A 26092-nucleotide genomic window follows, 5' to 3' on the forward strand; every position below is an offset into this window, starting at 1 on the left:
GGGAAAAGCCTAAATCGGGCAGAAGGCACCGTCACACCATAATACATCACGTGGTACTGTGCCTTGGATCAATATTTGCACTGCTTTCGTACTGATCTGCAGTGGACCTACTTCGTCCTGTTTGCTCATTTCAAACATCATACCAGCTAGGCTTCAATGTCTTCGACTACTCGAGGAACCATCAGGATCTTCAACTCGATAGACAATAGCCTCGAATTCGCAAATTCGTAACCGCACATCCGCCACCACGACCCCGGCTCATACCTATAAGTATTATCAGCACGGGACACTTAATTCTGCCCTTTGCGTTCGCTGGCCAGGGACTGACATGGACACCTCGAGGACTCTTGCTACGCAATGTGCCAAAATAATCTACTATGTATGTCATTTTTCGGCGGGGTACCCAATCCTTTGCATCGAAACTCCTCTTCACTTAAGACTATTCAAGCTTCACCGATTTCAATGGGTTTTTACCCGTGATTAGAGAGCACTGGACTCTTCCTGCCGATTTTTTCGGCGACCTGAGTCGAATTGTTGTGCATGATCCAGGTGTACTGGATGCTCCCTTGTACCTGCTCGCTTGCGTCGTCGTAATAAGGCTGGGCTAAGCTTGATGTTTCAACGTTCGCCTTGGATTATGAACTCACGAGTCGCTGTTCTCCGCACATTTGTGATTCTGGTACATAATTTTCATTCATTATCCCCAAGACACTCATTTCTGATCACGTAGCAGGTGCCAGGGACCGACTCCAGCATGAATTGAATGCTGAAGCGCTGAGATCTGAGACCCGGGTCTGCGGTAACTTGACATCGGTATTTTTTTTTTTTTTGTGGAGCTGGGCCGACCATGCTCACTCCCCTCGCTAGGATGCAAGGGATACTACTCGACCTCGGTATTCATCCTGACTTTTTCCCTTCGCATTCCCCCCCCTCTGTTCTTCATTCGCCGGATGACTTGACCGACAGTTCCTCACCTTCATAGACATTTTTTTTCGCCCCTCCGCTGCACATTTGAAAGCAATATCACTCGAAACGGGTTTCTAGTCGACCGCCGATGAACTAGGCGCCGGTACCCGAACCTCGAAGTTGGCTTACCAAGCCCCTAACGCATACAAATCCCCATGGTCATGACTCCAATATAGCGAGGCGCGAGTCGTGTTCGTGTTTCAGTGCTTCATATTGCCATCTTTGCCAATCGTTGCTCATACTTTTCATCCCCCCCGGACTTCTCAGGCCTGATCTATCTGCTGTACGCTTAAGCCTTCAAGCTCCAAGATCCGCTCAAAAGGCCAACATGTCCAACGATTTTCAAGAGGAAGACATCCCGCCTACGGGAAGGGACTCGTTCCCATGTTTTCGTAGGTGCTATCTCGTTCAATCAATGGACCGCCCGCCTTCGACTGAACTCAAGTCAATGTCTGATTAGCGGACTGAACAACCCAATTAGCCGCAGATTCAAGTTGGCCATATCGTGAAATAGCGAAACCTGGAAGGTCCGGTGCTCCAGGGAGAAGATGATGCACAGTCCTGCCATGTTTTTTGGGGTTCATCCTCACATTTAGGGTGTTTTACAGGTCGTGCTGACTGTGTTGTACATAACAACACAAAATTGTGGCCCTTAGTGCACCCACCGATCGACGCCTGGATTGAATTTTAGAATTATGCGTTCTCCCGTCAGTTTCAAGCTGAAGGAAGGAAGTCGATCAAAATATGTGCCGGTGGGTGTACCTCCATCCTTTCCTTCACAGATTCTAGTTTCCTGATAATCAGTTCAGGGCACTTCTACTTACTCAACCCTGAATGAACGTCAAGATATCTCTAAATCTCTGATCACAAGGCCGAAGGGGTCAAATATTGGCCCGCATTGCGAAACGGTGCGAGTCGAGTAATCAACGATACCATTTCTAGTCATTGATCAACCCCCGGGCTATGGCATTCAGAGGACGACGTAGAAAATTGGAGTTTGAATTTCCTCACAAATACTCTCGCAGTAAGTAGCTCGTTTAAGCTCACCCTGAGCTTATGAAGCCAAGTTCTTGTTATTTACCGGTACTGAATCACATCCTTGTAGGGGATAAAATCGCTGCAAAGCATGAAATGTGGTGACCGCGTTACGTTCGTAAAAGCATGCATTGCGAGTATTGGACGCCTGTTTGAGAATGTTGGAGAGTGTTCTGGCCCGTAAGTATCCTTATTCATGTGTTGGCAATGTCTAATTTCAACAATAGCTACATAGCATGGTGAATCTCTTTTTCCTCCAACTCAAATGAACCTTGAGAAGGGAGGTTAACTTATCTTCACGTGCCAGCGGTGAAACGTGCACTCTCGATATCAGCACATCGAGAGAATTCTTCTCGCCTTCACGGCGGTCACTCCGGACTTCAATGTCGCAGCTCACACCCACGCCGCCTCTGGCCCGTGGTCTGACGTGAACCCTTAGACCAGGTTGTGTTTTCTGCGCCACTGTAGGCTGACCACCCAGAAGAGGTTTTCATTTCCGGGAAGCAGGTATCTACCATCGTGCATACCATGAGGAGCGTGCGCGACCTCGGATAATGAATCTGGCTAGCTCGCCTTATTGAGCGATCTTAAGGGTCCGAAAAGTTATATGACATTGCGCCCAGGTATTAATATGCTTTCGACGTCGATTTCCACAAGCATAGTGGTCCTACCTCCTCTTCCTCCTCGCATTCACTACTTGCAGTTTTTTACTGCCTATGGCTCCAACGCCTAGCATCAAACAAACTCGACACCAAAATTGGTACAAGGTTCTCGGAGTCCGAAACGATGCCAGCAAAGACGATATAAAAACAGCATACAAGAAACTTGTGCGTGGCATTATCATTTATTACAGCCCTGTTATCTGATCTGCTTATCTACAGGCACTTGTATGGCATCCAGATCGTCATGTAGACGATAAAAATCTAGCCATAACCAAGTTCGCTGAGGTACCCTACTTCAATTTTTTGTGGGTTGGAACGTTTTGCTCAACTCACTAACTTGGCGAATAGATAAACAACGCATACCGTGCTATAATGTTAGAAAGGCACATTGCTTCAGTTAAAGCAAGAGAAGAAGCCAATAACCCTCAATCTTCCGAAACGCGGCCACCTTTATTGTCGCGTCCTACATTCAGTACAATCAACTCTCGTCGTTCATCATCCTCAACCACGGTCGGAAGCTTTACTTCTTCTCGCCAATCGAGTTTCGAATCTGTCTCTACTCCCCCTTCCACACCCCGGTTCCTCTCGCGCACGGGATCGAGAAATGTCGACGGTGGTTTCATGACCTATTTCGACCGCCCGATAACACTACCCATCCGAACTTTTACGATCACTCCTCCGGCGCAGTCGATAGATGTGACACTGTCGGATTTGATGCCTACCCCAATCACACCGATTACACCAACAACGCCTCGACTGGGCGATGCCACAATGTCACAAATTCCCGAAAATGTCTCTCAGGCTGAAAGGTGCGACATAACTTTCCTTTGTTGAACCATTTTCAGTTAATAGAAGTCACCAACAGTCCACAGAACGAATCTAACGTACAATCCGATCTAGCTTCTTCCTCTCAAACACTCCAGCCTGTACAGTATGTGCACTTATTTGTCACCTACGTTTAGTCAGTCAATGTTGACCTTGTTCCCTCCCACTACCTAGTGTCACAACCCCAAAGATATACCACCCCGCGAAACCCAAAGCTCCCCGTAAAATTCGACGAGGACAAAATTTCCCCGAGGGATTACCTCACTTGGCATCCCTCGGTGTCGGTACATCTAAAGAATGGAAATATTCTTTACTCCTGACTCTGGAGGAGTTGTTTTCTGGGAAAACATGTCATCTTCGTATCGCTCGTTGCCTTCTCAACGGCAGCCAAGTCGACCTTGTTCTCGACGTACACGTCCCTGCGGGTAGTCTTCCTGGAACGAAGATTCTATTTCCTGGAGTTGGACACGAACGACCTGATCGTAGTTTCCAAGACATCAGCTTCGTAATCCAACAACTTGCTCATGACCGGTTCTCTCGCGTAGGAGATGATCTCGTCATGGATGCCCAACTACCTTGGAGCGACAAGGACGGAGTCATATGTTTTTCTGGGATCGATGGAAATTCGGGATCGATTCAAATCGACCGGCAGAACGATAACAAGCGAAGTAATGGAAGCACCATTGTTTACGGTGCTGGAATGCCCAAAGTCCACGGAAATGAAGTTCTGTGTCGTGGCAATCTAGTCATTCGGTAATGCCTTTGTTAACTTCCATTTCTTGTTGTGAGAACTTACTCTTCTCTCTTTGTAGATGGTCGATTGGTCCTCCTCCTGCCTCGCTTTGGCGCTCGTTTACAATGGCCTTACGCTTCAGAAAATAGGATCCAGCATCGGAATGGTCTCCTTATGTTCCCATACGTTTAATAGCTTGTGGACTACTTGACATGTCTAGTGGGGTATTTATTGTAACAAAACTCTATTATATACATCTAAGCTAGCCCGACTACATACTATACACCAAAAATGAACGTCCACGGTGCATAGGCACTGGTTACGTGGTAACCCTGCCTTCCTCCAGGACAACTTCTGTACATAGACGAGATATCTCTGAGAAGGCAGCTTTGAGAAGGTCGAGATCGGTATCAAGGCTTTCTGCACGAGTTTTCATCTGGGAATCCAATAAGCTTCTTCTCGGGTTTCGATGGCATATGGAAGACGTACAGCTGCGATTGTGTCACTAGCAGCGATTAACTCGTGATGATGATTGTATACGAGGGATTGTCGTTCACTTTCAAGCTCCCGAATCTCTACATGTGTGAGTAGCATTCCCTCAGGTCTTTGTAGTGTGAGAGAGAAACCAACCCGTCGTGATCTCGTTATCTCTCTTGAGGAGGAGTGGAAGAGAAGAAGTCGTGATAAGCTGTTCATAGTAAGCTTTCGCATCGAATGCCGGCGAGTCTATCCACCAGTGAGATCCAGAGTGTCAGGCAAGAGAAGGAAATTACCGAGATTCATCGGATCGTTAGACTTTCCAGCCAATGGAGGAGGAGGCCCGACGCCCAAACCGTAATGCTTCCTCAACAGATCTCGAGCTCTAGTCTTTGTTGGAGGTGTAGAAGGTGTTGGTCGACGTGAAGAAACATTGCTGCTCGTTGTTGAAGGAATCGTCGAAGGCTGATGGGTTTGTAGTGATGGTAATGGTGCTGTCACTCTCAATGGCGAAGGAGGTAGTCGAGGAACGGATGGCAGACGACGAGGTGATGTTGGCGTTGTAGACATTGAGGGCGTCTGTTTTGGCGCTTCTCCCTTGTGGCTGACACCCAACTACTGAAGCTGAAAGCGTGTTTCTTTATCGACTCTCTTATACCTAGATGCCAAGGTATCAAAAACCAGGATTCTCAAGAATTGCCACCTGATGATAATACATATGTACGCCGACGCAAGACGCTATCTGCACGCCGTGTGCCGCAGCCTTTTGGTTCATTTTTCAACATACATCAGTAACGTTTATCTGTTTCTACACTTACTCTACACTCCTCGACAATGGTCAAAGAACTGTTATCAAGGCCGCCTAAACTTACGATAAACACAACCGTCATTAAGATCGGCCAGATTCTTCAAGATGCCGGTGTTATGGAGCTAAAAACCTTCCAGGAGTTTGCGGTATGGATTTTATTTCTATGCTTTGAACTTGCCCGGGTCGCTGAGCACTGAGCCCAATTTCCAGAAGGATGTCAAAAAGACAGCCCCAAATTACCTGTACCAAACGGCTTTCTCTAATCAGGATGTACGCCAATGGCAAGAATTTTCAAAGGAGGTGATGTGAAACTTAAAGCACTCGGTATCCAGCCAGGACCAATTCCCTGCTCAATAGATGGTGGCTCGTTATCCACAACTTGAAACGTGCTACGACTACTGGCCTCTACAAGTTTATTATGATAGGTGGATAAAGTATCGTATTATACATCGCAGGAGATCGCGGTCAAACGTTCAAGACATCAGACAATTCTCAAACACCAAGGGGCTTGAGCTCAAGACAGTGGTAAGTAACGCAGATATCCTCTAGCTTCACAACATGCTGAGCTCCGTTGCAGCAATACGTTGGGAGGCCTCCACCCAAACACAGTCGGCCACACCTACTAGAAGCTTCTCCCATTGAATATTCGACGCCTACTGAGGTGACTGAGGTGAATTGAAAGACATACAACCTCCACTTGGCTGAGCTCACTCTGTAACCTAGCCTCTGAAGTCTCCAATCTTATACCCAGACAAATGCCTTGCATGTTGTCGTCATCCTAAACTCACAGCGGTGCAGACCATGAAATTGAATCATTTCTTGGCTAGTGGTGGATTGTTCGACCTCCTCCCGGTCTTCAACTCGTTTGGGATATTTCACGATGGACACCTTCGGCAACTCTGCTCACTAACGACGACAGAACGCACGGTGATATTAGCAGAGTTCGGTTCAAACGTGGACGTCCAAACTCTGTTGCAACACCTGGATCAGTATGCAATTGGGGCTGAGATGCCACTGGTATGCTTTCTTTCGGTGAACCAGATAGCAACTAAGCATTACTGAGTTAAATCTCCCGGTTCCTAGATCAGTTCCTCTTCATCTCCGTCCAATATCCCGGTAAGGTTGAAACTTCCATCGTATTAACTTCTGATAAATTCATGAGGCGTGAATCAGTGTATGCTTTGCGAACGACACACAGAATCAGGCGATTACTTTCGTCGTACCATCGCTGAGAGGTTGCACTTCCATTTGAATAGGAAGCGGCTGGATTTCCTTGCCCCTGTGGCTGTTATATATGGGATCATTGACGATTCTCAACTTGAGCGGACCTTACGGGAGGCTGGCAATAGTGCATCAACAAGGAAGTTCCTCGCGGACCATGCGAGTGTAACCCCGTTCTATCAACAGCTGCTACAGATTGTTTTGCGGGAGCTTGCGCGCCACAGTTAGAGTGAGTTGCTGGTGCAAATAGAGTCGCGCAGTGAGGTTTTCTTGTTACGTTACTTCCACTAGTCAAAGTATAGGGGAACATCAGGTTTCATCGTCTATTATAATGCTGGACATGGGTATGGTGTTGTACAAATTGTGTGGCGACAGATTGGTCCCTGCGATATAAAGATACATGTAAGTACAGAGACTTTATGATGGTGGCTGCCAGCCAGTGCTGGGTATTGCAGACCGGCTTTCCGCAGCTGCAGGGGCAGCAATTGCAGCAGGTATTACAGCGGGTGGCCGAGGGGAATTATGCACAGATGCATTCGCACCAGTGGTAGTGGCAGATGTCGAATTCAATTCCGCGTCTGATGTGATCTTCAAAAAACCGGCTTGAACAAGAAAATCCCAGACTCTCGCTGTTTTGCTGACATCCACCTTGACCAAATCGCGTGCTTCTCTTCGCCGCAGCTTTCCACCACGACGAGCATATTCTCGCACGAGGGTCTCCTTGATAACCAGATACGGTTTCGGTAGTATCCGAAGCTGAGAACAGAGTGTTTGCTCTCCCGGCGTGAGAAGGTGGAGTGACGGACTGTTGGCGAGGTTAAGTGGGGCAGCTACGATACAATTATAAGCTTCAAAAAGTCTAAAAAGAAGTTTTCAACATACGTGGTCGGCGTATTGGGGCTCCGAAAGCCGATGAACTCCCCGGAAGATTTGGTGTGTTTTCACGTTCGTGGCTCTTCCTATCGTCGAAGTCTCCAGCTGCAAGACTGGAGCGTCGAGGATCAGGTCCAGAAGATTGCCTTCCAGCCGCACGATGTTGTAGCCTATCTGACACATGATACTCCTTAGACACCGCTTTTGCTTGTGTCTGTCGCAATAAAGGCCGTCAATGAAAAGCACCGGTGTCGGGGAAACAAAATCTCACTCTTTTCGCGGCATCAATCTCGTGCTTTTCGATATCCGCGGCAGTAACCAGACCGACTCTACGATACTCCTGCAGTTCCTTTATCCGTTTACGGAGAAGTGCCTCGTCTACAAAGAAAGGTCCATGAATTCTCGGACGACGATCATGAATTTGACTTACACAAGATATCGGAAGTGAACACTTCGTAGTCCTCGGCGGTCTGTAAACGTGCGAAGGGTCGCAGTCGATGTAATAATTCTCTCTCTTCGCGAGGTCGTTTCTTGTCGGCCGCTTGCATCTGATTGCAAAATAGGTCACCCATAGGAAACCCTCGACCGAGCAAGGCACAAACCTTCTTATACTCCAGTAGACCACGATCAAACATAACGACTTTGGCTTCATGCCGCTTCTGAAGGCGTTGAAAATACATCTCAAGTAGTGTAAGCTTGAAAGCGAGTGATTCTGGCGTTTCGATCGGTGGCGGTTGAGTAACTTCATCCCCTGCTTCGTCTTCATTTCCTTCGCCACTAGCCGTCGCGTCATCCGATTTCGTGGGTTTCTCTTTCTTTACCTCCAGGCTGTTAGAGGAGGAGGAGCGGTAAACACCCGCAATGCCATTCAACATTCCGTTAGGAAGGCCCTTTCCGGATGTCTGGGTGATACCACGTCGCTCTTCCTCCCAGCGCACCCGAGCCTTTACGTCCAGATCGTTGGGGTCCTCGGGCATGGCATCTCCACCATACTGTAGACATACTCCGAATTCAAGGTCTTTGACTAAATCCTCAACATCATTATCAAGTTCGTGCTCGAATTCCAACCGACCGGGGAAGAATCCGGATATTTCGTGGATTCCAGGCAGGGAAACAGGAGTAGGCTTCTGCGGAGGTATGACGGCTGCGTTTATTTCTGCTATACGCCGGCGTTTGCGTTCTTGGAATTCAGCGGGATCTATATCGAAGTACTTGTCCATGGGCTGTTGTCCGGATTTAGTCGACAGAGTAAAGCACGGAATGGCGGAAAGCAAGCCGCACGCACGGGGATGGGCCAATTCGCTGATTCAATATAGGTTGAGATGTAATGCGATTCCACTTCCTCCTTTGTCCTTGTTCCGACAACTTCAGCTATCTTCTTCCAATTTCCGAATCCCTGCGTTGCAATTCCTTTAATCAAGAGTAGTTCTCTGTAGATGACGCGTCAAAGGTGGGTCCGAAGAAGTCATTCCAAGATCAGTAGCTCACTCATCTGCCCCCCAATCTTCCGTAAAGATGGGGTATGAGTTGATTTCCTGGAACGAAGGGTATTGGCCACTGTCGGATGTGTGGCACGATTGGACGTACAATGACCCGATAGGCATGGCCGCGTTTATGGTTCCCAAACTCCTTCCCTGCACAGAAACAGCTTGGACATATATCCACTCCGTCTCCGGTCTCGCAAACTGGGTCGGCGCACTTGATACGGATTGTATGTGTGAGGTCGCATGCACACGAATCGCACTGGTACAAGTCGCCAGGCTCATTAACAACTAGAGACAAGCCATGGCGCGTTTAGAGATGAAAAGGAGGAGGAATGCGAGGCATACTTGGGATGTCATCCGCCTTGTTCTGGGGTTTTCGTTGTGTTATCGTCATCGCAAGAGGGTGAAGTCGTTTGCGACTGTTTGTTTTGCTCTTAGACCCCAAGTGAAGCTCCTGAAGAACCTCTACACCTCGTTTGCGGCTTCAAGTCTTCCCAAGTACGACACGGAGGGCGGGTGACAAAACTATTTGTACTTATTTGCCCGCTCTTGCCTCTCAATATTACGTACATGAATCGTCCTCAGCAAGTGGACTATGTTAAAACGTTTCCGCTGTTCACTCCGTGATTTGGGCAAGTAACTCCTCAATGATTGTGATATCATTCGGAATACCAACGTTTTGCAAGTACTCATCGTTCCTAGGATTTGATTAAGAAAGCTTCACACTAGGAAGTGAAAAACACCCACCAGAACTATCGTATCACAACGGGGACGAGATTCAGCCAACTAAGTGACGCGACAGAGATGTTATACACACCTTAGAGTAGTGTCTGGTCCCAGAGTCACATCTACGGGAGCGTCAGCTATAAGGTAACAAGATGGATTCAGATTCAAGACGTACAAAATCGTGACTATGACTTGACCTTCCTTCCAACCCATCTTCTGAGCGAGCTTTACGCTTGCGACAAGGTTGCATGCGCTGCTCGATCCAAGGAAAAGGCCGTCATGTTTGACAAGGTATCGAGACATGCTGACTGCCTCTGCATCCGTTATCCTGGAAACAAATAAAGGCCGTGAGCGTACATTGAAAACATTTATACACACCGGTATGCTTCATCGATGATGGGGAGAGCCAGATCGATGTTGTTGGTTATTCTATTGATTCCACTTGGGGGAGGGAAAAATTAAATTAGTGTAAAAACTATTCGAGTCAGTCACTTACATTCCTTCAACGACAGTGTCTACTTGATGTCGTCTTTTTTTGCCTTCGCTCTCTTTGTAGTCGAACATCACTCCGTATTTGACCTATTGACCTTGATCAGTCGGATTTTCAGGGTAGAATTGACGGCTTATCTACCTTGTTGTATAATCCGCTTCCCTCTGGATCAGCAAGAACTACCTGAACGGCTTCATTCTTCGACTTGACAAAACGCCCAATACCGGCGATAGTCCCACCAGTACCTGTTTCTCTAGTAAGCACGATACACCAAAAGGATGTAAGAAAACGACGTGCCGGCACCACTCACAAAGGCATGTAAATGGCCATTCACCTGCCTCCAAATTTCTGGACCAGTACCTTCAAAGTGAGCGTCGTGATTACTTCGATTCTGAGGTCATCATCATCATCAATTATCAAGACCAAAATAATGCGATGAATGTTAGCAGGAACAAGAACAAACCTCGAACTGATCAGCAAAAAACCCTCTCGGTTTGTAAGGACGATAATCGGGAATCTCGGATTCTACGTCCTGGTCCACTGTTTCGTCGGAGATGGTCGAAACGACCACAGAAGAGGACGGTGTCGGTAAAAGGTGTGGTTTGGAGCTTGGAAGGAGTTTTCCGAAGGAGATTGCGCGTTCTTTGGCAAGGTTCACATACTGCTCATCGTTCAGTCTAGCTGAGAGAACTTTCGCAAGGAATTTAGACCACGTACTTGCTTCTTGTCTACTATACTTGCTGGGCGAACGCGTTCCACCTCAGCTCCGAGGGCAAGTAGAGCTTTGACTTTTTCTTGTGCAACATCGTCTGGCATGATGATTGCTGACAGGGAGGTGGTTGATTGACAAGCAGAGTAATCAATGAGAGGTGAAACATACTGGCATCGTAGCCTCTAAGGTGGGTCAAGTAATCACTTCATTCGGGTGAAAGACGGAAACCCACCTGGCGCGGGCTATCGTGGCAATAGAGATTCCAGTTGAACCAACCGTTCCTTCGAAGATTCGAGACCCAGTATGAGGTCGCAAAAGTCCCTGAGCTTCTGCATCCTCTATCACTGATGTAAAAGTTTGTCAACGTATCGTGAAGGAGAAAAAAAATCTGTACTGCGTAGAGCCACACGATCCTTCACGCTACCTCCGGGATTAAGAAACTAAACAGGTACATTCGGCATTGATCAGACCATAACGCGATTGAAACGGAGCTGACCTCTGCTTTTCCGTAAATTTCCACACCTAGAGCATTACTCAAGGAGTTGATGCGAATCAAAGGTGTATTTCCTGTAAACAATCTGCGACTGCGACAACACATAGTCAGTGAAAATGCCCACCTATAAGACCGGTAACTCCGGAAAGGACTTCATCGCTGCGCAGCTCGATTGGCCGTGGTTCGAATTGTAAGGTTTCTTCTTCTTCTCTTCGTGTTCGATAGTACGATATTGCCGAACTTGAGGAAAGGGATAGCGAAATTCCCAAAATTATGCCATAGAATACGGTGCGGAATGGTGATTGTGTTGGCGGTCGAAGCCAGGGTAAGATTTTATCGCTGAGCCATTGCACTGACAGCAACATTTCGCGGGACTTGCGGTCGTCGATGACGGACGCGACGTTCGACGATAACGGTCACGGGCAAGCGAGAACGAGGTGGGATCGGAGTGGTACAGTGGCAACAACCCTGCTCCAGCAAAAGCCCGTGAAATCACGTTATGGTGATGCGATTCGATCCACTATATAAAGCTATCAGCAACTGGCAAAGATATTTTGATTCCCTTCTCTTTTCTTCGACAAATGGCCCAAGTAAGACAGGATTTCTTTAAGCAAAAGAGTTTTGCGGTTGTTGGGGCATCGAAAGATCAAGCTAAATACGGGACGAAAGTTTGTACTTGGACTGTTCTCTCTTCATCGAGGTAAATAATCTCTGCTTTCGTCTTTAGGTTCTACAATGGTATAAGACTCGAAATCTCGACGTTACACCCATTCATCCGGTACGACTACATGTCTGTTCACCCGATCGCTCAGATGCTGAAGGAATTAAAAGGTTCAAACCGAACTGGAGGGAATCAAGGCTATTAAATCCGTTGAGGAGCTCAGTGCACCGTCAGAGACATCGATTAGTATCATCACACCACCTCCTGTGAGTATCCTCCATTCATTCGGCGATTTATGAGCTCACCATTGTCGTAGGTTACTTTGGGAATCCTGAAAAAGGCCAAGGAATTGTCTGTTCCTTCCATATGGCTGCAGCCTGGAGCCGAGGATGCTTCGGTTGTCGATTTCATTGATAAAAACGGCTTGAAGGATAAGGTGGTGTACGGCGGCCCCTGCATTTTGATCGAAGGGGACAGTTTGCGCGCTCGAAGCTCCCTGTAACTTATTTCTAGGCTTTTTATGCATGTATATGTATGATATATTGAAGCAGTAGTGAACCATGTTGAGGAAGTGGCAATCAGCAAGCTATCAGCGCGCTTTTGGAGTCTGCCTAGGGGAGACGAGTGGCAAGAGCTATTTTTTGACGCAACCAGTTCATTCGAGAAATCATTTTTCTATACCCAAAATACACCACATATAAATATATGACCAGTACCAACACTAAAAGTCTCTTCATTCATTCTCCGAATTAACGAGGTCCGTTAACGCAGTTCCATTCGAGGTAGACGTTCAATCCAAAGCAACGGTAGCTGTCAGCGTTCCTCTTCTTGTCAGCCGGTGAAAGTTGTGAAGCGGCGGTACACCCGTATATAACGTCGTCAGTACCATCGACGGCATGAGAAAGCTCGTGGAGGATGATGCCTCCGCGGCTGGACATGGTAGAGTCATAGCTATGAGCTGAAAAGAACGTCAGTAGGGAAACAAAGATGTAGGTAGCTCAAAGGCTTACTGTCGCAGACGCTTGGTGTGGTACCTGCTTGGAAGAAAAGTTCACAGACGTAAATCTGAACATATGTGTGAGATAATAGATTTGGGGCTTTAGAGGTGGTCAAGCGGGGAACATACGGGGGTATCAGAACCGCCGACGACGGTGTAAGCAATCACTCCTGGATTTCCATTACAGTAGGAGTTGGCATCTTGATGATCTTGTTGGCAGAAGATCCTGTGATAGAGCGTTTAATGATTTGTATTGAAGGAAAACTGACTGTTACTGCTCACCCACGATCTCCGACTTGATCTCCTGCGATCTGGAAACAACGCAAAGCACATCAGCAACGTCGGGAGATACTTGGAATTATGACTTGATTACATACCCTATCAAGGTTGTACCAGATATCGTCTGGGTTATTGCCACCGAAATTGGTATTCCAACGAGGACCATTGGGGTTGTTCCTGATGTCTGAAGCAGCACCTCCGGCAAGAGATCTCGCGTATTTCAGCGAGTCCGTGATGATCTGCTGCTTTCCCCCGTCAGAGCATGTCGGGTTGGATACAAACGCGCTTGGGCCTGAGCTGAAGAGAGGGTGGAAGGAAAGCTCGTCGGTGACCTTGACATCGACAGAATTGGTGATAACAACGATCGGAGCATCGTTGGGTGCTGACTGGAACGTGGTGGAGCGGGAGGCAACCGAAAAAGAGGTCCCGGGCGCGAAGGACGAGAAGTCGTAGATCGAAGCAATAGTGTGGTTCACCGCGACGGATTGACTCGCTGGAATGTTCACGAATAGGGATTCGTGTGAGAAATCGTACGACGCCTGTGGAGAATGCGGAATTAGCACAACAAAGATCAGAATGATGAGGTAGGATGCTAACATGGGCGCCGGCAAATGGAACCTCCTTTCCTTCGGACGACTTGATAACGAAGGACTGGGTAGCGGACGCGTCGAGGACGTTGTTCACTCCAAGAACACGTAAGTCTTGTTTTGTGGGGTTGGTGACAATTGCAGTGATAACAATGTCTTCAACTGTCTTTACAGAGGACTCGACGGCTTTCAAAGAGATTGCTAAATCTCCCTGGTTAAGAGCGAAGGTAACCTTAGTGAAGGCGGTGAGAAGAAGGAAAGCTGACGGACGAAACATCTTCTGAGTCGAGTCTTGTGAAGGCTGTGAGGGGTTTTCTGAGCCTGCTTTTATAGACCTTAACTGGACTGTTGATCGGATGATATCCATTTCCATCTTGAAGAAGCTAGAACCATGTGCGGGTAGCAGAGTATTACGGAGGCGTGTGGTCAACTTGCGGTCGTCAGCACGGCGCTGAGTTGGTCATGATGTTGAATTATCCGGATATTTCGAGGATAAGATTGAAACCTTCCATCAAACGTTGCGACCTAAAAGAAAGTGAGTTTCGGGCTGTTCCAGGCACATGGAGGTGGGCACTTGAGTTCGCACAATGTCGATGAATTTGATCCGGTGATAGCCCTTCCATTGCGTGAGATCCTGTTATTAACCTAGAGCAAAGGATAGTCCTTTCGCGAAGCGGCTGAAATATCGACATAGAACTTGAAGGTCAGTCCATAAGGATTGTGGCGGTTTCAACCGCTCACTCACCACAAGCTTTCAGCATCCTCCATTCGACTTGAATTGTATGAAGTGATTGGGAAGGATGTTTCAACTTCATCTGGATTGATGTGTAACGCATGGTCGTTGATACAGGTTTTTTCTCTCTTTTCCTGGTGACCATCCAATGATATTCATCTCTCATACACTCAATACATTGGTATCCATCGTCCACACTTGTCGCATATATTCACCCTGTACACACGTAGATAAATGCATCAGTTCGGACGGTGTGCGGTATAAGCGCACACAGCGCTCGCACCCACCCACTACCAGTTGAAAGTATAATTGTCCTGTCGTTGTGCTGTTGTATTCCTTGAAGTTGGAAGATGGGAGCTACTTGAGATGCGTTGTAAAAGCCGAAGGACCTCACCGTGGCTGTGCTGTTCCTCTGCAACTACACATCCTGTCACAGCCACGTGCGGGCCTCACTCTGCCGTTCCCACGTACAGTGTACACTACATATTTAGCAGTCCCAAATCAATGAACTTTCCCGTCTGACCCGATCCACACCCTTGGCTGGACCTTCCTGGATTCAATCTAGAACTCGATGATTGCAGCCTATTCATTAGTGAAACTCGGCTTTCGACCGGTATCACCTCAGAGGCTTGGCAAATATTCGAACTTGGTCACGGTCCGAACCTCAGGCTGTCTGCCAGCAGTTGATTGTTTTCAGTAGAATCTCTGCATCGAGATCTTGATGACTTGAGGAACTCTAGTGGCCCATCATGCACCTAAGTTATTCAGCTCTCTGTTGTTGATTGATCATAATACATGCACCACTAAGAACGAAAAGAACCGACATATCCAATGTGAGGCAGATTCAAGGATGAGTAACCTGCTTTGGCGTTTCGTGACTCACATAATCTCTTTCATTCTAGAGTGAAACAATGGGTACTTGCTCGTTTCTTGATGTGGACCATAACGCAGGTGGACGTTCAAACCGAAGCAACGGTTCTGTCAGCCGGTGAGAGTCGTGAAGAGGCGGTACCGTAGGTTATATCAGGTATCCTATCTGTTGTTTCCTCCAAAGTTGGTATTCCAACGAGGACCGCCTCTAATGTCGGAGGGACACCTGCTGTCATAAGAGACCTCGCGTCTTTCAGCGACAAGTTGCCTCCTGCCTGCGTCGGAGCATGCGTTGCCAGATTCAAGCGCATTTATCGTCGGTGTCCACAACGAACGGAGCATCGGTGTGCTGATTGGAACATAGTAAAGCGGGAGGGGATTGAGAAAGAGGTATCAGGTGCGAAGGAGAAGTCGTAGGTCGAAGCGATAGTGTGGTTCACCGCTGAAACGTCCACGAACAAGGATTCGTGTAAGAATCGTACGGCGCCTAATGAGAAGACAGAGTTAGCAAAACGAACATGTTAGGTAGGATACCAACATGAGCACCAGCAAATGGAACGTAATTTCGCAGGAGTTAACGAAAGACTAGGTATCGGACGCGTCAAGGATGTTCACAGCAGGAACACGTAGGTCTCATTTCGTGAGGTTGGTGACAACTGCACTGGCGCAGTGATGACATTTTCCTCAACCATCTGTACAGAGAGATTGCCACATCTTCTGGATCGAGTCCTGGCGCTAGATCGACGATTTCATAGTGTTCTTGCTCATGATCAGTTTTGAGAATAACAATGTCCTTGAATAGGAAGGATACAGTATTTGAATGCAATGTGTTGTAGAAAAGACGGGGTTCTTACAGTGTTTCAAAGAATTCCAGTGAAGCCAGTGAAAGCCTAGCTAGGACCATGGGAGTGTGCTAAGTTTAATTGTTTGGCTTTCAGTGAATAAGTAATCCAGACTTTTGCAGGCACCTAGAGGTTGTTCGCCACTGGCATCGCGGCGGACTGATGACAACCACCTAGTAAGGCCTTAAGGCCTCGAGTTCGACACGCCTTGAACGGATAGTGAATCTATCGATATCGACGGGGAATATATCAAAGTTTACCAATCCTCACCTTAGTCCATTTCCAAGTTCGCCTGAGTTACCCAGCGGCGAGCACCTCCAGAGTTCAATTCATTGTTATTCCATACAGCCGCTTTCGACCGAAAAAGCCGTAGAAGACGGTGTTTCGTTTTGTCTGAGGCCGCGCCACAGGAACTCGTATACGAGAGGACTTAAGGTAGTAACTTACCTTCCTTTCCATCCGGGAGATAAGTATAAAAGTTCCATCAGAATTCAACACGGTAGCTGGTCGGTGAAACTTTTTGTGTCACCTGACCATTTCCCACAAGAAAGTTTCAGTTTCAAATTGTCTTCTCATCATCATGACCGATCGCGCTTCTTTTGAGGGTCTCGAATCCACCTTCGAATCGAGATATAACCACCATGCCGGCTTTCTTCCAGCTACCTCATATCGAATCTTGTTCCAAGCGAGTTCGAGCTCTTTTTGGTGGTGAATTTGTAGCTGATTCTGGCAACGCCAAACTTGTGTAGGTTTTTATTTTCATTCTATGAGATGAAGAAGAATGCTTAACGTTTGAAAGTTGGGAACATGCTTATTATCCAGTATTTTACTTTCCAAAAGATGAAGTACTTCAGAAGTACTTGAAGAGCGGATCCGACGGAACATATGATATTGTTGTTGGTTCCAAAACGGCTCGAGGAGCTGTCAAGGCTTTTAAAGACGATAGCAAACTTGCTGGCTTGCTTCGGGTCGATTTCAAGGCTATGGATGCGTGGTTTGAGGAGGATGAGCAAGTGTTTGTGCATCCCAAGGATCCATACAAGGTACGTTCGCTGCCCCATCCAGTGCCCATGAGGACCTAGGCTGATTACGATTATTACCTGATATTTAGCGTGTGGATGTACTTCAGTCGTCTAGACACGTTCGCGTTGAGGTGAACGGAGTAGAAGTTGCCAACAGCCATCGCCCTCGCTTCTTATACGAAACAGGCCTTCCTGTCCGGACTTATATTCCCAAGACCGATTGCAGACTCGATCTTCTTGTGCCATCCGAACTAACGACTCAGTGTCCTTACAAGGTTCGTAACTTGAGATTAATTTAATGGTCCCTTCACACTGTGATGTATCGTCCACAACCACTAGGGCATTGCAAACTACTACAATGTTAAAACTGTCCCAGATGAGGAGCCAGTCAAGAACGTCGTATGGTGGTATCGAAACCCCAACCTTGAATGTGCTGCTATCAATGGCTTTGTCGCCTTTTACGACGAAAAGGTTGATGTTTGGATTGATGGAGAGAAGCAAGTCGATCCGCGAAACAAATAGACGAGAAGTACAATCGGTTCCGGCAGATGAATGAAATTGATTATGCTTCAGTGTTCACATTCTATCCTGACTCGTTCACCCACCGACCCAGCAGCGTTTGTTCATACCTGTTGAGAATTGTCATGGTATTTTACTTCTGCGGCGGTGGTCGTTTCACTACAAATCGGCCCGACCATCGTTATTTACGGCGCATCAGACAGGACTCACTGTAACACTCACCCCCCATAGCTCTTCGCAAGCAGGACAACTGTCTCCCGTCCGAGCACCGTGTCAACCCCTTAACACAAACCATGAAGGCTCTGATACTTTCGCTTGGCTCTTGGACATGAGATGGTGATGCTGTCACTGTCTTAGATCCTGACCTGTATTCGCTACCTAATCTGAACTTCCTTCCCAACCTCAGTCGTCTCGTTGATATATTTCAGCCTGCCAGCCTTAAGAGATTAATTCATACAACATTGATTGTAGCCACTCCCCGACATACTCATTTGTCTCCCTCTCGCTTCCTGCGTTTTTCGGACCTCCCGCACGCTTTTTCGAGCTATAATGAATCGTAGCCGAGTTCGTTCAGCTCTCCTGACGATTTGCCCTGGGAAGAGCTGATGCACATTTCGCGTACGTGTTGCCGTATTTTTATTTTTACCGGTCAGTCGTAGTACTCATGATATTTCCAACGAAGTGAACGGAAAGGGCATGGATATCAAATTTATTGACAATCGAATTATTTGAGTAAACTACTGATTGGTGGGAAGATATTGTGAGATGTCTACATATATGTGGCAGAAAAGATAAAGGAGTGAGACTAGAGTAAACATTATTTAGGTTGTTCCGGCTGTGACAATTCTAAACACTGCAAGGATCCACCGTATACTACAGCAATCAATTTAGAGTTATGCATATTCTTGAGGAGAAACAAAACGTCCCGTAGAGTGGATATCTAAGGGAAAAGAAGAAAAAAAACGAGTGTGCCAGGTCCTAGATTGACTAGGGTATAGAGGCGTTTCAGACCAGAAGAACAATAGGTTGGCTTTATCGTCCTGCAAAATTGTTAACATGTGGGCAAGTTTCCCACCGTTAAATCGTCTCCATCCCCTTAAGCGAAGTGAGGGGAACGGAAGGTGTAAGCAGCCTAAACCACACCGTCCCCTTGCCTCCTTCAGCTCTGTTAGTCCTCTCGCGAACGATTTCCCACTCCATCTTTGAAGAGGCCATATTTGGAGAAGTCTTCAAACATGAAATCAAAGTCTCCTTGCCTTCTTTAGTGCCCTCACCCTCGAGGACCCACGTCTGATCGAGCCAACCTCGCCCGATGGCCTTCTTCGAAGAACTTCCTTTGTCCTTTCCGTACCCGCCGGCACTCGATCCGTTGGCATTCGTGGCAAGCCTAAAAGACGTAGGCGGCGCTGCCTTTGACGTATCTTGTGAAGGCGTTGGTGTTTCCTCATCGGTGGCGGGGGGTATCAGAGCCTTCGCGACCCATCTCCACCTTCTCACTGTTACCCACCCTCCTTGCAGACCTGAAGAGCCCGGACTCCGTAACAAGGTTGGGAAAGTTTGCAGAGACATTGAGAAGCCTGCCTCTGGCGGGTCCTCTGGAGAGCTACTATGCCCAGTACTCGAAAATTCTTCGTGGAAGTAAGAGCCGAATTCTTCAGCAGCAGAGAAGGGGTCTGATTTGGAACGAACGTGGGATTTGTTCGACTCGGGCCCCGAACTGGAAATTTTTGGAAAACTCCCGCTATCGATCCTGACCTTCAACTTCCCCTCAGCGCCCAGAATATGGTCGTAGTAGAATGGGGACGGAAGTGATAGGGGATCGTCTAAAGGAAGGAAGGACTCGTCCGTTTTTGTGATCTTCCAGGAATCTTCCGATTCTGTGTGATTCGTATATCAGCGGAGGAAACAAGAAGCAGGGGGGGATAAGATGTTTACCATTAACCAAGGCCTCTTCAGATGTAGAAGGAGAGTAGGGAACCAAACAAGTTCCGTTGAAAATGAGCCACTTTTGCCTTGTAGGACCGGTTGAGGAGGTGGCGACTGAATCGTATGCGTTCTGTGTTGAAGGGTTTCCATTTGCGGTACCCGGTCTTGAGTAAGCATTGGGAGGCGCGCCATTCGCTAAGTTAGCAATGTTTGTAGCAGACGAACGGCGCGACGGGCCTGGAGTCGCGTAAGAGGTTGAGGATGGTGGTCGGTAAGCACTTGGAGGTCTCGAAGGTGGCTCTGATCCACTGGCAAAGCGGCTCGAAAGCCTCAAGGCAGCCTTTCCATTACCACCGGCACCAGGTCCGGAGCTTGGAGAAGGAGTGAAGTTCGCAAATATCTGGCTCTCCCTTGAAGGCGACAAAGTCTGACTTCGCGCGGCTAAGTTGACAGCCCTCGAGATCCTAGTTGTCTAGAAAAAAAAGTGTGTGCTCAGTATAAGCACGGGAAAGGCAATACGTTTCACTCACAGCAGCTCCAGGCATATAGCCGAAATTCACCACGACTTCTCCTCCTCGCATCCACTTCCATATACCTGCCCTGGTCAGCTCAGCTTCTATCCTCTGAATCGAATCAGCGGGTCCGGAGTCGCCTGCGTAAGGGGCTGCACCCAGGCCACCCGCTCTTGAACCATGGTTTCGCTGCGAAAAATAATCACCTTGTCCATTTTCATTAATGGATTCGGAGCTCGACAATTCAGCGCAAGGAACGAAAACGCGCAGTATGGGAGCCCTCAACGTTGAAGTTGCGAGCACGAGATCGTGAGGCGAGGTGGCCTGGGAAGAAGGATGGGTCGAGGTTGTTACACGCGAGCGATTCCGAAGTAAAAGGGAAGTTTTTCGTCCAGTGCTCGGGGGAGTTCTTAATCTCGGTTGTTCACCGTTTAGCTTCTCGAGTGCACTCATCCTTCTGATCGCTTTTTCGTCGAACTGGACAGAGCTACTTTTACTAATAAGTTGAATCTAAGAATAGGGAGAGAATATCAGCGACAAGCACCGGCACGCTTGAGCTGACGCCTACCTCTCGGCCTCTACTGCTTTCCCTTTTCTCTTCCCTGTCAGAACTGGGGCTAGAATTCCCACTGCTCAGGTCTTGGCTGTTCCTCCTGGAAGTACTCGTACTGCTTGTATTCGATAAATCACTCCCGCTGGAAGAGGCAGGGAGGAGAGCAGATTGATGTGGAGGTGAATCGGTGAACTGCTTATCTGGTCGCTCCGGAATCCAATGCTTGTCAGAAAAGGGTCTCTCGAACTCATCTGCGCTTCGGCTGCTATGGTCCAAGGTGCTCCTTCTATTGATCCTTTTACGATGGCTCTCGCTCGCAAAGCGTAAAGAACGCCGCCAACTGGTTGAATAGGCTGTTAAAGTCTTTGGCTCACTAGGCAACGGCGGCGCCACCGATAATTTGTTTCTTGTAAAGGAGAGACGCTTGGTTGGAGACGATGAAGCACTGTTGAGCGAAGAGCGAGCTTTGGTTTGAGAATTCAAGGACGTGAGTGAGAAGGACGACATGGACCTAGAGATCGCTGATGTTGGAGTTGTCGAAGCACGAACGTGACTGGATATCAAGGACGTCGATCTCGGGTTGACTTTAGGCCCAGATGTAAATTGCCCATGCTCGATGAAATTCCGTATTTCTGAGCTTTGAAACGCGGATTTACGCGTAACCTGCGGAGAGCTATTATTACTAGCCAAAGGAGCTGGGAACACCAGCTCTCGAAGTCCACCGCGACGGGATCGAGATAAGGAGCTACTGGAAGTACCTCCTATGAATATGTGAACATCGAATAAGTCTTCTTCCTCCTCCCGTTCCAAACCTATTTCTAACTCCGTAGGTGAAGTGCCAGGACTACGATTTGGAAGCGAGCTACGTTTAGATTCTGACAACCGCAACGCTTCCAACTGATCCGCCATATTCCTCAGCAATATCACAAACTTTGAATGAGCTAATGTCAATTCCTGGAGGTTGCGAGCTATCTCGACGGATCTCATCTGCGTCGCGATTGAGGAGGCGGAATGCCGACGAGACAGAGCGGGACGAGACTGAGAGGAGCTAGACAAGGAAGCGAGCGCATGTGTGGGATAAACATGTAATGGTGTTAGAGAGGAGAGGTCTGAGCAGGGAAGAGGTCATAAGCGAGCGTACATGGGCAAGAAGAGGTATAATGAGATCGACAGGAGAGCTAACACTCACACAACAATTGTAGATCCTCCAAGGTGACCTTGATCCTATTAACCTCCTCCACCGGCTTCTGGGATTTGGTTACAACAACCCTGGATCCTCTGCTATGAGGCATCGATTCTGACTGTCTTCCGTTAGGAACGACGGTCCTCGAAGACCGTAACCTTGACGCCGTAGCTTCACGAGCATTACGACGCGAAATGACGCGTGCTATTCTGCCGGCAAGGTAACGATATCCTGCGACGTAAGCAGCCAAAACTTCCTCCTTTACTGGAGCAGACATCAGGTCAATGCTTCGTTGACTCGATAGAGATGAGTGAGAGTCGATTCGCCTGACACGATATCCTTCGACGTAAGCAACCGGGACTTCCTCCTTTACTGGAGCAGAGGTCAATACCTGGCCAGCATTTCGTTGATTCGATAGAGACGAGTGAGAGCCGTTTCGTCTGACAAAGACCTTAGGGAAGAGTGAAGGAAAGAGACGAAGGAGAACTCACTTCAGAGCATCTCTACCAGCTCCCAAAACTCCCCGCCCTTCCTCTTTACTTCTCTCATATCCATCCAACACAGCCCTTCTCGTTCCTCTACAAGTCTGGCTCAGCGACAAGAATTCGGGCCATTCTAAAATCTTCATCATTACGACCAGGCATTTACTCTCGTTCAGAACATTGGAGAGGAGATCGTTGCAATATTCCTCTTCGTCGGCGGTGCTATGAACAGATGGGGCACGGGATGGTGCGACCGACGAGTCATCCTTCTTACTGCGGATACTTCGGACAGGAGAACGGTTATGAGATGATGTTGATGATGAACGCTTCGAGCGGACAGAGTTACACCGCGTCGGTCGCAGATTCTGCGATGCTTTGAGGCCAGCTAATGAACGAAGCGATTCTGTTGAAGCAGTGGGAGGCGGAGTAGAAACCCGAATAGAAGGAGAAGGGTTTTGGGCCTCGGAAGATGAAGAAGATTCGCCAGCCGCCAACACTTGTCCAGCGGCCCCATCGGAAGGTTTCAGAATTCTCGGAGATTTCCCTCGAAACTTAAGAGGTGACTTTAATTCTGGATTCATGGAGGGAATTCGAGCGGAATCGAATAATTTCTCCTGTTCGAAAGTCGAAACCTCGTTCGAAGAGGGAGACTGCAGTTGGGAAGAAATTGATTTCCTCGCAGAGTTAGGAGCTGAACATGGAAACAGTTTGATAAAGGCCTCTGAATCGTTACAATGATCCACGAGCTCACCTGAATGCGACATCTGCGTATCAGCGCTGTGTTCGTAGGACACCAGCTACAACACGGGCTTCAAACGTCGAGTTGAAGTACGCTACGCTCGTCGATGCAAGAGTCGACCCTGGTGTCGGCTAACGGTGCAATGCTCGTTAGTCGTGGGGAGAGGGTATCGGCGGTAATGTATGACCTCTTGCTGAAGGCAATGACAATCACAAATCAGGGAGACAAAGTTGGGTGGAGTTATGTGGAGGTACATATGTATAAGAAATTGAGAATAGCACTGCCGGCTTCATGGTGGATGAAGTAAAGGTGATCGAGATCTGGGCGGAAAAAGTAGAGTGTGACACATATCCCCTCTGTCACAACTCCTTACAGCGAATATTTTATTTCTTTCGTGCCGCCTCCTTTCCCTTTATGGGTACACACTCTCCTAGGCAGCCTCTCCTCGAAGTCAGTGGGTTTATAGCAACGTATCCAGGTCCACGGCATACAGATTTCCTTACAACAATCAGGGCCCCCTCTAGAGCCTAGTCGTACTGGCTTATTTGCTCCTCTCAACTCCCCCTCGACATGTTGAATCATCGTACCTAGGAAAGACTGCTCCGCCATCTGACCGACCGACTAGTAGCTGCCCTAACGATAGTAACGTTGTACATCAGGAATCGTAATAATTAGGTACTATAGTTCAAATTCACCTTTGCGTGTTCTGCTCTGTAACGAGTCGCGATTCGAATCTCCTGCGACTGGCTTTCGGTTGCTAGAAACTGACTTTGCCTTGAATCTCGATTCAACGCACGACCCTCTCTCCTCAGGCCTTTATACGGCTGTAATAGGACGGTTTGTTTCGCTTTCCTTCTTGTGAAATTCGACTCCGACTCGGAAGGTATGGAACGAGTGTCGATACAAACACCAACTCAAATGAAAGTTTGGCATTTTCAACGGTTACTTCATCGAGAATTCATTTTGAAGCAAGTTGGATTTGGTAGGAGTTGGTAGTCCAATTCGTTAGCCTACCAGATTTTGGCTTTGGTCTTCCAAGTTAGTTCAAGTTACAGACCCCCTGTGGCTCTTGCCTATCGGGAGGGAGTTTTTCATATCCCGCGCGGTCTGTTCATCATCCCAGGTTCCTCGTTTCTGTGAACAAACGTAACCGCAAGGGTTTTCTGGATTATCACCAACAATGTCATCATACGTCCCTTTCAGAGCCGAGACGCAAGAAGAATGAGCCGATGATGTTGTGTAACGTCAGTCGGACTCAGAGTCAAATGTCATGATGACACGGTGTGTACTTTCACGGGCGACATTGATGATGTAAGCCTGCCCACGTGTCAAGAGGGGCCACAGGTTTCCACACAGTACACCACGGTTCGTGCGGGATATCAAAAGGATGTCCGCAAGCTGATGTTACGAGCTCCTGTCTTGAATTCTTGAAGGACGTACTGGTGATGTCGGAATGATGGCTCGGAATAAGTCGGCAAAAGATCCCTGCCCAGACATCCTTTTGATATACCACGAGGAATGTCCGAGCGACATCCTTCGTTCGTCCATTTACCATTGCTCGTGGCACCTTTAGCTGGGATCCGGGGTTTTTTTTTTCATACGGCTTAGATATTCCTCACCTTACGCTGGCCTCATACTCATACGTCCCTAATCTGTCTGTGATTGTCTTTAGATACCCTTTCGAGATAGCATTTCTGTCTAGACTAGGTTAAATGACCAAATGTTTTATCTGACTTGACTATGGTATCAACGTAAAACATACATGCTGACTGTGACCAACCTCTTCAATAGACATGTTGGGTCCACATGAAAAGCACCTCATAGAAACACTATCATGTGAAGCTGAATAGACTCTATTCATCCTGAATATTAGACATCAAGTTGTAAAATATAGTGGTCCGCGGATCATAAATAATGAACGATGATAACGAGCGCAGTCCGAGGCTGCGCCGTGACTGACTATGTACTGGGGTATTTATGAGTAACGATAGGTGGCAGTTGTGCAAGATATGGTATTGGGCGAGCATGGATCTAATCAACAGCAGCGGTGGTAGTGGGAAGGGCTGCAAAAGCTTCTTTCGTCACGCTGGAAAATTGAGAGCGGTCGCGCTCGAGGTATCGTGCCATAGCCCTGATAAAACACAAATGAGTTGACGAGACGGAACGAGAGTCTGTGTGACCACGCACCGAGAGATACGGAGAGGATCTTTTCTTCACGAATCTTTTTCAACCTCTCGTCAATGTCGTTCCAAAATGTTGCTGGAGCCTTTCCGTCGTCGGTATCAGCTCCTCCATCAATAAATTCGCGACGCTAGTACAGCAAAGGGATTAACAGAGAAGTGCGGCAATACTGGCTGCGAGTCAGTAGATATGTCCGTCAGTGCTTCAACCAGAACACTGAGTGCAGCTGCATTCTGGTTGGCGGCCATATCGAATTGACCACTCAAGGTCAGCCACCTGCTGTTGTGGTTGGTCTTCTTCGACTAGCGGCAGACCAATGGTGGTTGTGAGAGGACTTTGAAGAAAATTGTCGTCGTCGTCTGAGGGCGACATCAGCAGCGGAATTCGAAGAGGAAATTAGTAGATGGAGGGAAGGATAAAATCGGAAGAGGAAATACCTGCGCCCATGCTTCGTAACCATTCTTAAGTATTTTCGCTTGTTCTACTTTTCAAGCCCCGACA

General features: G+C 47.8%; 11 protein-coding genes across 11 annotated transcripts; 4 read left to right on the plus strand and 7 right to left on the minus strand.

Annotated features, from left to right (window-relative positions):
* Positions 1-66: 66 nt before the first annotated feature.
* Positions 67-4370, plus strand: E1B28_011125 (uncharacterized protein; the record flags this gene model as incomplete). The annotated part of the gene is made up of 15 exons (XM_043156125.1): positions 67-379; positions 449-679; positions 734-813; positions 868-1157; positions 1234-1362; positions 1427-1718; positions 1776-1874; positions 1941-1990; positions 2072-2181; positions 2237-2828; positions 2883-2948; positions 3012-3472; positions 3529-3594; positions 3663-4241; positions 4301-4370. The coding sequence occupies exons 10-15, from the start codon at positions 2718-2720 to the stop codon at positions 4368-4370; spliced, it is 1353 nt and encodes a 450-aa protein (XP_043005910.1). The 5' UTR covers positions 67-379; positions 449-679; positions 734-813; positions 868-1157; positions 1234-1362; positions 1427-1718; positions 1776-1874; positions 1941-1990; positions 2072-2181; positions 2237-2717.
* Positions 4371-4376: 6 nt separating this feature from the next.
* Positions 4377-5268, minus strand: E1B28_011126 (uncharacterized protein; the record flags this gene model as incomplete). The annotated part of the gene is made up of 4 exons (XM_043156126.1): positions 4377-4657; positions 4711-4796; positions 4852-4947; positions 4995-5268. 4 exons carry the CDS (start codon positions 5266-5268, stop codon positions 4541-4543), a joined length of 573 nt encoding a protein of 190 aa, XP_043005911.1. The 3' UTR covers positions 4377-4540.
* Positions 5269-5300: 32 nt separating this feature from the next.
* E1B28_011127 (uncharacterized protein) lies at positions 5301-7016 on the plus strand. The gene is made up of 7 exons (XM_043156127.1): positions 5301-5652; positions 5717-5806; positions 5864-6031; positions 6084-6176; positions 6230-6523; positions 6590-6622; positions 6680-7016. Exons 1-7 carry the CDS (start codon positions 5533-5535, stop codon positions 6953-6955), a joined length of 1074 nt encoding a protein of 357 aa, XP_043005912.1. The 5' UTR covers positions 5301-5532; the 3' UTR covers positions 6956-7016.
* A 128-nt stretch (positions 7017-7144) lies between these two features.
* On the minus strand, positions 7145-9478 carry E1B28_011128 (uncharacterized protein; the record flags this gene model as incomplete). Its single annotated transcript, XM_043156128.1, has 9 exons — positions 7145-7557; positions 7610-7814; positions 7872-7978; positions 8031-8148; positions 8203-8823; positions 8886-9030; positions 9089-9135; positions 9188-9372; positions 9430-9478. 9 exons carry the CDS (start codon positions 9476-9478, stop codon positions 7145-7147), a joined length of 1890 nt encoding a protein of 629 aa, XP_043005913.1.
* A 222-nt stretch (positions 9479-9700) lies between these two features.
* E1B28_011129 (uncharacterized protein) lies at positions 9701-11870 on the minus strand (the record flags this gene model as incomplete). The annotated part of the gene is made up of 15 exons (XM_043156129.1): positions 9701-9782; positions 9832-9836; positions 9902-9932; positions 9986-10138; positions 10189-10251; positions 10307-10389; positions 10442-10545; positions 10598-10691; positions 10764-10961; positions 11018-11124; positions 11181-11194; positions 11245-11356; positions 11407-11452; positions 11509-11579; positions 11630-11870. 15 exons carry the CDS (start codon positions 11868-11870, stop codon positions 9701-9703), a joined length of 1404 nt encoding a protein of 467 aa, XP_043005914.1.
* Positions 11871-11994: 124 nt separating this feature from the next.
* On the plus strand, positions 11995-12741 carry E1B28_011130 (uncharacterized protein). The gene is made up of 4 exons (XM_043156130.1): positions 11995-12173; positions 12233-12283; positions 12337-12432; positions 12483-12741. Exons 1-4 carry the CDS (start codon positions 12087-12089, stop codon positions 12666-12668), a joined length of 420 nt encoding a protein of 139 aa, XP_043005915.1. The 5' UTR covers positions 11995-12086; the 3' UTR covers positions 12669-12741.
* A 174-nt stretch (positions 12742-12915) lies between these two features.
* Positions 12916-13104, minus strand: E1B28_011131 (uncharacterized protein; the record flags this gene model as incomplete). Its single annotated transcript, XM_043156131.1, has 1 exon — positions 12916-13104. One exon carries the CDS (start codon positions 13102-13104, stop codon positions 12916-12918), a length of 189 nt encoding a protein of 62 aa, XP_043005916.1.
* Positions 13105-13327: 223 nt separating this feature from the next.
* Positions 13328-13608, minus strand: E1B28_011132 (uncharacterized protein; the record flags this gene model as incomplete). The annotated part of the gene is made up of 3 exons (XM_043156132.1): positions 13328-13389; positions 13446-13474; positions 13541-13608. 3 exons carry the CDS (start codon positions 13606-13608, stop codon positions 13328-13330), a joined length of 159 nt encoding a protein of 52 aa, XP_043005917.1.
* Positions 13609-13697: 89 nt separating this feature from the next.
* On the minus strand, positions 13698-14402 carry E1B28_011133 (uncharacterized protein; the record flags this gene model as incomplete). Its single annotated transcript, XM_043156133.1, has 1 exon — positions 13698-14402. The coding sequence occupies one exon, from the start codon at positions 14400-14402 to the stop codon at positions 13698-13700; it is 705 nt and encodes a 234-aa protein (XP_043005918.1).
* A 2658-nt stretch (positions 14403-17060) lies between these two features.
* Positions 17061-18124, plus strand: E1B28_011134 (uncharacterized protein). Its single transcript, XM_043156134.1, has 4 exons — positions 17061-17219; positions 17274-17517; positions 17586-17771; positions 17836-18124. The coding sequence occupies exons 1-4, from the start codon at positions 17116-17118 to the stop codon at positions 18016-18018; spliced, it is 717 nt and encodes a 238-aa protein (XP_043005919.1). The 5' UTR covers positions 17061-17115; the 3' UTR covers positions 18019-18124.
* A 583-nt stretch (positions 18125-18707) lies between these two features.
* E1B28_011135 (uncharacterized protein) lies at positions 18708-24122 on the minus strand. Its single transcript, XM_043156135.1, has 7 exons — positions 23423-24122; positions 22681-23362; positions 22196-22629; positions 21022-22115; positions 20472-20963; positions 19951-20413; positions 18708-19892 (listed from the first exon to the last, which is right to left on the minus strand). Exons 1-7 carry the CDS (start codon positions 23433-23435, stop codon positions 19093-19095), a joined length of 3978 nt encoding a protein of 1325 aa, XP_043005920.1. The 5' UTR covers positions 23436-24122; the 3' UTR covers positions 18708-19092.
* Positions 24123-26092: the final 1970 nt, after the last annotated feature.

This window comes from Marasmius oreades, chromosome 7, assembly GCF_018924745.1.
Source record: "Marasmius oreades isolate 03SP1 chromosome 7, whole genome shotgun sequence".
NCBI classification, from domain to species: Eukaryota; Fungi; Basidiomycota; class Agaricomycetes; order Agaricales; family Marasmiaceae; genus Marasmius; species Marasmius oreades.